The 12,372-nt window shown below is 35.1% G+C and overlaps 1 protein-coding gene across 5 annotated transcripts in view; it reads left to right on the top strand.

Annotated features, from left to right (window-relative positions):
• LOC121730970 (protein FAM13A-like) overlaps nucleotides 1-4,486 on the top strand; it is a 28,775-nt gene extending 24,289 nt beyond the window's left edge. For all 5 annotated transcript variants that reach the window (XM_042120226.1, XM_042120225.1, XM_042120224.1 and 2 more), the window contains 2 exons: nucleotides 377-532; nucleotides 1,895-4,486. In XM_042120226.1, coding sequence (XP_041976160.1) covers nucleotides 377-532; nucleotides 1,895-2,068 — 330 coding nt within the window. In that variant the 3' untranslated portion in view covers nucleotides 2,069-4,486. The remainder of the gene's footprint in view (nucleotides 1-376; nucleotides 533-1,894) is intronic.
• Nucleotides 4,487-12,372: the final 7,886 nt, after the last annotated feature.

The following is a 12,372-nucleotide window of genomic DNA, read 5'->3' as shown; positions in this document are numbered from 1 at the left end:
AGCCACCCTTTGTGTGTAAATATTTTGTGACATAATGCACCTACGACATTTAATTTCAAGTGCTAAATGTCAGCTATAGAAAACATAATATAATTGTTTTGCTTAACTTTTTGTAAAGCCCCCCAGTACACATTGGCCCACGATGGCCCACTGCAAGGCGCAAGCCATTGTGACCTGTAGACCACGGTCACTTACTGCCTGGCAGTCCACTGGCCATCGTCCGCACTCATACACCACTACCCTGTCTACACAATGGCGATGGCTTGTAGTGGGCCAGCATGGACCATTGTGAAGAGGCACCTTAAGATTTAATTCATCATTCGTTGTTAAAACTATTCTGCCGCTTCTACATTTTTACTCCTTTAATATATTTTAGGAGACAGTGGAGACCTCTGGATCGTCTCCCCCCGGGGCAGAGGAGTCCCCGGCCTCGTCCGCGCCGTCCGCCGACGACGCCCACAACGAGGGCCTGCACTGCCTCCCGCTCGAGGAGCTCACGCGCGCCCTCTCCGAGGCCAAGATGCTCAAATGTGTAAGTTACCTTCTATATCTTGTTTACTCTTAGCGATCATTGTCTACTGCAGGGTCTGCAGGTGAAGTCAATGACACCCTTCGTAGAGTGTGCCACTTGCCAGGCATCTCTATGGCCGAGATGCTCAAATGTGTACGTGATAATATGCTGCTCTACTTTTAGCAGGTCATGTACAATCGTTTTCGTTTTCTGATTCTATTGAATTAGAAATTAGAGGCCTCGAATGCCCTTGAATTTAGGCCTGTATATTTACTAAATAAATAATAGGCTAAATAGGAAACTTGATTGAAGCGTTGGATAGCGATCAAAAACTTGTGGGAACGTGAGTGGAGGCCCGAAATGAAGATATTTCGACCGACAGAGGATATATTATGCGCCTACGGCGAAGTGAGGCAAACCATCTCTCGCGATTGTTAAGAGGAGTCCACACCGCCCTTTTTTCCATACAAACGCTGTCCCCTGTTTCCTCCCTGGATAATGCTAGTAGAGTTATAATTTTTTTCCTGAATATCTACGGCCACTAATACAATGTCCCTATGTTTTCTTTTTTTTTCATAATTTAATTATTAAATAAGATATGAACGTTCAAAAACCCAATTATTTGGCTAGATTATACAAAGAAAAAAACATAGGAACATAGCTCAAGCCTTTCTTTAATATTTAATGAAAAAAGTACTTAAATCGGTTAAGTTTTGGAGAATGAATCAGGGGACAACGAATCGTTGATTTTCTGCAGTTGTCTCTATCGCGTTCTGCGGTATAACCTTGAGGTAAGGGAGATAGCTATAGATATTAGACGTACTTTTTTTCATTTCTCTATCCCCTGGTGTATTCTCTTAACAAATGATGCCAAATGAGGTCTATAGGTGTTGACGCTTGTCTTTGCTCAGCTAACTAGGCAAGCGATACCGAGCGTTGGCAAGACAAGGCAAATAATGTACTGTCTACACGTTGGCGTTGGCCCTCACTCGGTAACGCTCGGCCAACATATTATAATATTGCCATGCTTCGGCACGAATGGGCCGGCTCGACCGGAGAAATACCACGTTCTCACAGAAAACCGGCGTGAAACAGCGCTTGCGCTGTGTTTCGCCGAGTGAGTGAGTTTACCGGAGGCCCAATCCCCTACCCTATTCCCTTCCCTACCCTCCCCTATTCCCTTCTCTTCCCTACCCTCCCCTATTACCCTATTCCCTTTTAAAAGGCCGGCAACGCACCTGCAGCTCTTCTGATGCTGCGAGTGTCCATGGGCGACGGAAGTTGCTTTCCATCAGGTGACCCGTTTGCTCGTTTGCCCCCTTATTTCATAAAAAAAAAATGTTATAACTTATAAGTCCCTAATTAGAATATACTTTGTTTTAGATCTTACGTCGCAATATCAAGGAGTACGAAGTAAACTTCGAAATCCAGAACAGTCGGAAAGTACAACGAGACGACAAGAAGGGCTACGAAGAGGAGTACCACAGATACAAGTCGATCAAAGCTCGGATTAAATTGATTAACGCGCTTATCAACAAACAGAAGAAGAAGGATTGAATTTGCTATGAGTTTAGGGGCAAGAGGTTGCTTTATATTTCTTTCCGGATCAACTTGCCCCAACTGGTGTTCAAAGTAGGCGCAGTCTTAAGGGACTTTTTAAAATACGAAAGATGATGAGTTCAAAAGAGATTAGAATTATCTAATATGACATAATTAGTTATATTTCTCGTAAATGTACATAGAACGTGAATGAGAATGTACACATATTAATATATTTGAGACATACACAATAACTATAAGTGCAAAAATAGCTTACGCTTTTTGAAACGTATTTTCTAAGAAATGTAAATATACGTTAAATATACGTATATTGTCAAATCGTTCTACATATTCAAGAAAAGTAAAACAGCAGCGAGACGATCTATTTATACCTATAAATATTAAATATGCCCAAGGTTTTCTTGAAAATGTAAATTACTTATGGATATAAAGCCAAAAGGTACTTTTGGTATCCTCAAAGGTATATTTGCCTGCATAAAACTTACACTACACACAGGTCTAACAAAACGCAGTTGGATGAAGCAAGAAACAAGATCAAACTTTCTTTCCTCATTTAGGTTCAAGAGGAACAATCAACACGGACAATTTTTGTCAAGATTTTTTTTAATAATAATGATAGCTATACCCAGATTATCTTGCCTCATTCAATGTTAAATAAAAATGTAGATATTTTATTATACCAATAACATAAATTTATATTAAATAAGTAATAAATAATAAAATAGATTACACTCTAACCGCTAACGCATGTAACGAAAATACGGAATGTTTCCAATAATAATTGTTTTTGTCATTAAACATTATACTCGTACTGTGTAAAATACTCCTGTAACAATAATTAAGACTGCACATAACATCTGAAAATCAACTTTGGAAAATAGATTTCATATCGGATTTTAGAGAATAAAATGCATGATGTTAGAGAAGTAATTTGTAAACAGATTTAAAAGTCTTAAATAAACGCTTGAGATTAAGCTTAAGATGGACGAAGGATCCATCTATTGTGTACCTGATCATTTTCTTATATCTCAACTTGATCTTTTTTGCATGGTTTTTAAGTATGATCATGGCGAGAGATATTTTTTTCCGGTGGAAAAGTTTGGGCCAGTTGGTATTTGTTGGTCGTACTGGCCATTTTTACATGAACCTTTCTGCCCATTTGACAATATATTGTATTTACTACAAATTCTAAGATATTATGATCTTTCCTGGCAGTCAATGCCTTTTTCGCCGATTTCTTCTGGATTTTATTTTATTATTTTAAGTATGATGGATGAACTCTTTTCTTTCTCTGTACATATAACGTAAAATTTGTATGTACTTACTAGGTATATAATATGAACTGTTAGATTTGATTATTATCAGTATTTTATTACGAAGCTATAACGTTAATTTGTAGAATAGAGATTTTTTATTGTTTTTCTCTTTAAGAGAATTTAATTATGTTTGGATGGCTAGTCTTAAGTAAATTACCTGTGATTTAAGCATTATCGGAATCTCTTGTGTGACAAGACCTCAAGTTGAAGCTAAGGTGCATACACACGGAACAATAATTAAGACAAGCGACAGAGTAGTTCGTAGCAAGTACTCTCGCTGATGTAAAACTCTATGACTTCCAATGAACAAGTTTTATAGTTGTATCTTGAGTGTGTATGCATTTTATGATTGTTGTGCTCTAAGTTTTTGTACTTCCAATGTATTTCTTAAGTTTATATTAGGCCTATCTCGGGCATAAGTGAGACAAAAACCAGACCTGACTTAAGAGCTATTTATACGTATAGTGTACAATTATGATCGATTTGAGTATTTATGACGTGACTCTATTGAAAAAAGCATTTAGTAGCTTCATGACACGATAAATTTAAATTTTAGAAAGAAAAATATTTACCTTCTTGTTTTGCTCCTCCAGTAGAATGATTTCTAGTTTTTGTTATAATTTGTTCTACACTATGTTTAATATTCAAACAATAGTAATAAAATAAAACAATCATAAAACAATTTGTTACCTAAATTAAATTCCGTCCACAGACGTTTTTGGATCTACAACAAAATTCCGAGAATTTCGCATATGAGGCTACTATGTGCATTTTCCAATAACTTCAGTTATGACTTTGTACGTACATATTATGCGGCCTCTCCACGTTGGCTTACGATGGACCAATACAATCGATTACGAACAAGAGGATTATTCGTCTAGTATTGCCGTTGTCGCCAATTGTGCATTTTATAGACAGCGTTGCAATCATGATTGTTAAACGTAAGCCAACGTGAAGAGTAGCCTTTATGTAATCTATTTAATTAAACTTATTATAGTCATAATATGTTTATTGACTTAATACCGCAACGTAGTTGTACTGATGTAGCGTTCAATGAATTTTATTACTATTGGATGTTCCGAATAAAACATTAACAACATAACTTATTTTATTACGCGAGCATACATAATACTTAATTAATTTAGGAACTTTAACCTCCTTACTATTGAAATAGATGTAATATAAACACAACGGATAAACAAATGACCTACAAATCAAACGGTTCACTCGAGATATTCGACTCGACACTTGAAAATGAACAAAGAATGCATCGTCCGATTTTGGCTCATAATAAAAATAAGCTCCTTTAGGTTTACGAGTTTCATTTGTAGCCATAGAAGAGTCTCATCCCCGTAGGCCTACTCATTCGATCAAATGAAACACATCACAACTTTTGTCTCACGCCACTAGTCAGTTTTCTGTAAGTATGTGGGGTAAGATGCTCTACGTCTACGGGGAAGAGTACATACTGTGGGTACAAAATGTTCCTCTTACCTCATCCGACCCAACTTTTCCGGTATCGGATTATTAAAGTTATATAAAAATAAACGATCCAATGACCAATAAGTATCATAATATTTATTCACGTGTCCGATAAAAGTATATTTGATGTTATAATAGGAAATAGGGACAGGAGAGCAAAACTGATTATAATATTATTAAATTGTAATTTTAAACAACAACTTACAAAATTAACCCGTGCTCAAAGCTAAAAGTAGAAAAACTGCGATTAAAAAAGTGCGAGTTGAAATTAAAAGGTTTTTGATTTATTTTTATAATTCAGTTGATTTAATGAAAGTTAAATTAAGGTTTACCATTTATGACGCATATAAAAACTACTTGCTAGATCTCGTTCAAACCAATTTTCGTTGGTAGTTTTTATAGTAATGTATTTACAGGGCTCCCGCTACCATATGTGCAATGTGTGCAATGCACACGGACGCCATCTTTAGGGGCGCGCGCGCCAAAACCAAGGACCCGAAAAATTTGCCTAACGGGGCCCAATATCCTTTTTTTTTTGCACACAGGCGCCAGTAGCCCTTACGGGGGCCCTGTGTATTTAAATATTATATATATTTTTTAGACTTATCATGCCCCCACTTTAGAAGTTACACACATGGGGGACACATATTTTACCACTTTGGAAGAGTCTCTCTCCTAAACTATTCAGGTTAGAAAAAAATGATATTAGAAACCTTAATATGATTTTTTAAGACCTATCCATAGATACCTTCCCCACACGCATCTAAGATTAGATGAAAATATTTTTTTTTGTAAGTACCTATGGTGACCCCTAAAATTTTTAATATTTTTTCCATTTTTGTATCAAAATCTTAATGCGGTTCACAGACTACATCTACTTAGCAAGTGTCAATTTCAAAAAAGGCCCTTAAAAATAAGTAAGTATATTATTTTTGTTACCGACTTTGTAGACGCGAAAAAGAATTCCGCGGAATCATGCATTTTTCGGTGATAAAATATAAGTAGGTACTAGTCATTCAACTAGTTTTTCTTTGGTAAATAAGTTATAAAATCTATATTCTTCTATAATAACTAAATTATTAAGTATTCATTTATTTATTTTTTTAATTAGAGAGAGAGAAAAGCTTTTAGTTGAAACGAACTTACGATGTCTAACCATGGTGGAGTCGAGGAGGCACAAAAAGTCCTCAATAATCGGCCAAGTGCGAGTCGGACTCGCACACGAAGGGTTCCGTACCATTATAGAACAAAATTAGGCCAAAAATTGTGTTTTTTGTATGGGAGCCCCCCTTAATTTTATATTTTATTTTAATATTATTATTAAATATTAAAGTACACATATAACTTAGGACTTTGAGAAAAATTCAAGTACCTATCTGTTGCTATTATTGATATAGAGCAAGAAAGGCCAAAAAAAAATATGTTTGTTGTATGGGAGCCGCCCTTAAATATTAATTTTATTTTGTTTTTAGTATTTGTTGTTATACCTAGCGGCAACAGATATACATAATCTGTGAAAATTTCAACTCTCTAGTTATTACCGTTCTTAAGTTACAGCGAGACAGACAGACAGACGGACATACATCGAAGTCTTAGTAATAGGGTCTTGTTTTTACCCTTTGGGTACGGAACCCTAAAAACTAACACAACTTACGGATACGCCTTTGAGTAACTAGGCAGCAACAGGTATTTTCTTCTAGATTTTTTCTAAACACATTAAAAATAATTTGAGAGGACGAAAAAACGGCCAGCTATTAATTAATATTTTATTTCAACACCATTTTGCACCGTGTAGGTTTTAACAACCAAGTAGCAGCCTAAAATAAAAGTTCCGGTAAAAAATACGAATTTATTTTCCTTGAATTTTTAGAGCACTTCGGAATATAGTTGCTTTCATTCACATAGCTTTCTTTGTTAAAATGTGTGTTGTTTAAATTCTTCGATTATTCCGACATTGCGTTGATGTTCTATTTTCTACTCCCTCTTCCAAAAAAACTGTCACATCCCCCCTCCGTGGGTGATGAAAATAGCCACGGAGGGGGGACGAGGGCCCTGTGTATTTAAATATTATATATAATTTTTAGACTTATCATGCCCCCACTTTAGAAGTTACACACATGGGGGACACATATTTTACCACTTTGGAAGAGTCTCTCTCCCAAACTATTCAGGTTAGAAAAAAATGATACTTATTAGAAACCTTAATATGATTTTTTAAGACCTATCCATAGATACCTTCCCCACACGCATCTAAGATTAGATGAAAATATATATTTTTTTAAGTACCTATGGGTCACCATAGGTACTTACATCACCCACGGAGGGGGGATGTGACAGTTTTTTTGGATATCTATCATAGGTACTTACAAAAAAATAATTTTCATCTAATCTTAGATGCGTGTGGGGAAGGTATCTATGGATAGGTCTTAAAAATCATATTAAGGTTTCTAATATCATTTTTTTCTAACCTGAATAGTTTGGGAGAGAGACTTCCAAAGTGGTGGATAATAATAAAATATAAATATGGGAAATCAGGAGTAAAACCCTGGCGAACGAGTTCACGGTCGGACAACAGGAAACAGCGGCTCTCAAACTTTTTCTTCTCAAACAGCCCTTCAAACAACTTCTCAACCACGCAAACAATCATGGCGCGGGCGGGCCTTATATTAAGAGGGCGTACAAAGCTTGAAAGCTCACTTCTCTTTTTACACGCGTGCCTGTCTGTTGTCACATATTATACCAGGTGAAACAGGAGAATTTTCGGTTGCTGAACTAAAGTCTTACTGGTATAATAAAATTTTATCCTACCGAACACCAATTTGGTATTAATTAACGTGCCTTTTCGCATGTGCAAGCAAAGGGGTCACCTGACGGAAAGCAACTACCGTCGCCCGTGGACACTCATAACATCAGAAGAGCTGCAAGTGCGTTGCCGGCCTTTGAAGAAGGTTTGAAGGTCGTAATCGTCCGGAAATACTGCTGGCGACAGTTTACTTCAAAGTGTTACTGCGTGTGGCGGAAAGTGAAAGTGAAGTGCTTGGTTAAAAAAACTAAACCCAAAAGGATAGCGGAACTTAGAAATATATTGAGTCACCCCGATATTGTTAGGAATAAACTACTTGCTGATGATATTGCTTGTTTTTATTATTTGAGTTTGAGAACTAATTTATTATAAGTATGTTGTTACATACCTAAAACATAAAACGGCATGTTTGTTCTAGGTGACATTTTAAAAGTTATAATATTATGTTAAACATAAATACTATTATTATTATGTTTGAAAAATTGGTTAATAATTAAGATATACTAAAAATAATTAAACTGTTTGAGAACTACAGATTGACTAGTCAAACTTAAAACACCGTCTCATCGGCGGGCTAGACAATCAATTTTAATACCCAATATTACTAATTGTGCAAACTGCAATCTTATTGACGTTTTAGAGCCCTCGCAGACTACAGACTTTTAGTCGGCCGATAGTTTGACGTAATTGGTAATTATCGGCCGATACAAATCGTTAGTGTGCGCACCTTCATACATCTTTGTACTGATTAAGCTTTCCATCAAACAATCTATCGGCCGACTAAAAACTGCAGTCTGCGGGGGCTCTTACAGGGTTAATACTTATTGAACATTGCCGTGCCTTTCAATCTTATTGTAAAATAAAATTTTGTTCAATATTATTGTAGGTAGATAGATAGGTATTGTAGTCTGCCTTAAGCTAAGTACTCACATTCGGTTTTGCTCGTTTGAGCCATAACGTCGAGCAAAATCCGCGGCTCGGGCTTTCGTCCACACATTCAGCATTGCTCGATAGTTTTATTCTAAATCGATTTATTTCATTCCATCAATCCGGCTCGATGCGAGCACACAGTAATTATTACTCGATTTGGAGTAAAACTATCGAGCAAAACCGCATGTCAGTACTTAGCAGTTAGCATTAGACATAAGACAATACACGTCAGGGGCGAACGCTTTTCCTAATGCCAACTACTTTAATATGTACTTGAAAAGAATGGCGAGATGAACTGGATGCCTACAAGCCAGGCTGGCAGCTGCGGAGGAGGAGGAACGAGATTGATGAAAGAAATTAGAACTAGACAGTGGTATGGTAGTTATAATGGTATTATGGCTTATAAGCTTTTAAAAAAACTACTAATACATTCTGATAAATTGATAATATTTGGATAAAAATTTCATTTAATTAACGCCATTAAGCACTTCCATTAATATTGTTTTATTATTGAAAATGTAATAACAGTCCTGAATTTATTTTATTTTTATTTATTTATTTAGGTACCTAATACAAATTATAACTTATTAGGTACTTATGTCTAATTGAGAGTGTACCATAAACCTGCAAGGTTTGTCTGGTACAGCAATAATAATACATATACAATACAAAGTAATAATACATACTATCATAGAGTAATATGGCTGGTCTCTGATACTATTAAGTAGATAATGTTATTACAAGATTTCCCAGATATTAATAAAGTAAGTAATAATAAACTCTTTTGTTTAATGATGTATTCTATTAGCTTTATTAAATTTATTTTACTTAAGTACCTAAAATTACATCAAATATATTTAATTTTGTATTAACTTCATTTAAGTACTATATAATATCTAAACTTTATATATTTATATTTTATGTAAATATCTAAAACTTATTTTAACTACTACTAACTATTAAACACTTTACAAACATTAAAAAACCCTAGCGCGTTACCTCAACGAAACAAAACAGAGTGGTGCCGCCCTTGCAATGAAATGTATATATCACCGTAAGATTGTAAACACCGCGAGATTGTAATATGACGAAGTGATGGATTGTAAACAACCAGTTTTCCGGTGATTTTAAATTAATTATTTCGTATTTAAAATAACTTCAATGTCAAATGGTATGAGATGTATAACATAAAATAAAATTTAGATATATTTAAAATGCTGTTTGTATTTTTGGTTATTAAAATTAACCTAATTTATAATTCAAACTGCACTTTAAGTATATGTAAATTTTATTCAATGTTATACATCAAATATTCAGGCAATTGAAGTTATTTTAAATACGAAATAATTAATTTAAAATCACCGGAAAACTGGTTGTTTGCATTTCATCACTTCGTCATATTACAATTTCGCGGTGTTTACAATCTTACGGTGACACATATAACATCTTATTGTTCTTCTTCTTCTTCGAATTCTTCTTATCGTTTATAGCCATAAACAAAATTATACTTCAATGATATTGACAGTAGGTACTGTAAATTGGCGGTGTCTAACGTCTGTCAGTGATAATTTTTCCAGGGGTGGCGGCTAAGCTACGGTGGCGGTTTTTGTATCGTTTTTGCCACGCGAAAAAAAATCCTTGTACATCTGTAAGAGAGGCTTTCAAAGTGTCTTCCTTTAAACTTAACAAAAACCACCAACTTTACAGCATCATCTTACTGGGCGGAGTGGGTTCCCTTTCCTCTTGTTTAATCTCCAAAAATGATAGCGGTAACAAATTCACTCTCGTTCTGGTGTTGTTGAATCTCATACTCGATCCGACCTCCATAATTTCGTCGGATTCCACGGTGATTTCGACCTCTTCCGACAATCCTGACTGCTCTCTCGCTTCCACGGTTACTTCTCCTTCCACCATCACTTCAATACTCTTCCCTTTCGCAAAAACGAAGAGACAGAAGAATAAAAGCGTAGAATATTCCATAATGAGTGCGTAATTTACCAAGAAACGTATTCAACTAAACACTCACCAGCGTTACTGTGACCCCTGATATCTATTTGACTTTTCTGTAGATATGCCATCTTACAATTAGTAAATAACTCGTAGCTTATTCATTTCTCCGTTTTATATCATTTCAATCTCAGTGTGAACAAATTGCAGTACTTATTGCTATTATAATGCTGCCAATTTAAATCTAACCTAAAAAGAAAAAGAAATTGAAACGAATAACACAGCAATATTATTTCTTTAAGAACGAGTTATCTATACTATAAAATTGGAGTGCCTGTTTGTAATATTGAGATAAGAGTTTTTTACTACATGCATATGAATATTTAGACGGTACATACACAAAAAGTACAACTTTTAGAATTTTTGTCTGTCTGTATGTCTGTCTGTTTGTTCCGGCTAATCTCCGAATTGGCTGGACCGATTTTGACGGGACATTTATTGACAGGTAGCTGATGTAATAAGGAGTAACTTAGGCTACTTTTTAACCGACTTCCAAACAGCTAGTTAAACAATAAAATATAAACTGAATTGAATTATAGTTGTAAAATCAAAAAAGTGCTCATCGATAGAGATCTCTTGAGTCTTGATTATCTTCTGAGAAGGGAGAAGTGAGAACGCTCTGCTGGTACCAAGCTGGTACCAATTACTAAGTTAAATCACCACACTTGATATGGAAACTTTGTTACTACCTACACTTGTTTAGGTACTTTTAAGATCTTAAATTGTGACCCTCACTATGAAATTTTTAAAATGTTTTATTTGTAATTAGCGTTTTCTCTGAAACACGTATTGCTAGAGATAACCCCACAGATTAGATAACCCCGTAGTTAAAACGTAGTGATTATATTCTCTTTGCCCGTAGTGTCCCATGTTATCGGTAAAATCCAGCACTCGGGTCAATCTAAACGATACGGCTGCTAAGTCTTGCTTTTGGGGGGTATTCTGATACAAAAAAAAAACGCATGCGACATCTCTGCAAGCTGCAGAGGAAAAGCGAAAACGCGCAATTTACATACTTAATTATTGTTTTAATTCAATTTTCACGAAGATGACATAAAACTGAATTGACAAGGCGAGACATTGAGTTATAAATTAATAACATATTTTTAACAAAGAAAAGATAAGAGGAAAACAAGATATTTAACAATGCAATAATAAACATAAAATATATTGTAAAATCTACCAAACCCCATCACTTCTATGTGGTTGATAAGGTTTCAGGTTTTATTGCATATCATAACCGACACCTTGTATGGTTTCAAATGAATTTACTCTAATTTAATAAACCCATTATAATGTTTTCCTAACACCTACTACGGCAGTTATCCATAAGTGTAGGTAAACTTAGAGAATTTAAATGCAAGAAAATATTACAAAATAAAATATTATTCTAAGGGCCTGTTTCACCACTTTCTGATAAAGTGCCGAATATTTACAACTTTTCTGACAGATTCTCCATACTTCATCTGTCAAGTTAAGTGGTAGATAGCCTTATCAGGAAGTTGCGAAACAGGCCCTAAGTAAGTATATAATGCTAGTAAAATGTAATATGCATTATGCACGTGTTATACATGTCGCTTATAAAACAATCTACACAGTCCATGTAAATAACTGCAATTATCGGATGCCAGGTTAAAAACGGTAAATAAAGGATCTGATTCACATAAATACTCGGCATATATTAGAACCATATAAGCGATAAAGTTGCGCACGATGCAGATGCGATATTTTTCGTAGACTCTCAGAATAACCGCCCATGGACG

This window comes from Aricia agestis, chromosome 10 (genome assembly GCF_905147365.1).
Source record: "Aricia agestis chromosome 10, ilAriAges1.1, whole genome shotgun sequence".
NCBI classification, from domain to species: domain Eukaryota; kingdom Metazoa; phylum Arthropoda; class Insecta; order Lepidoptera; family Lycaenidae; genus Aricia; species Aricia agestis.
Note: the sequence above shows the minus strand (reverse complement) of the source record. Positions and strands in the feature narration are given on the sequence as shown.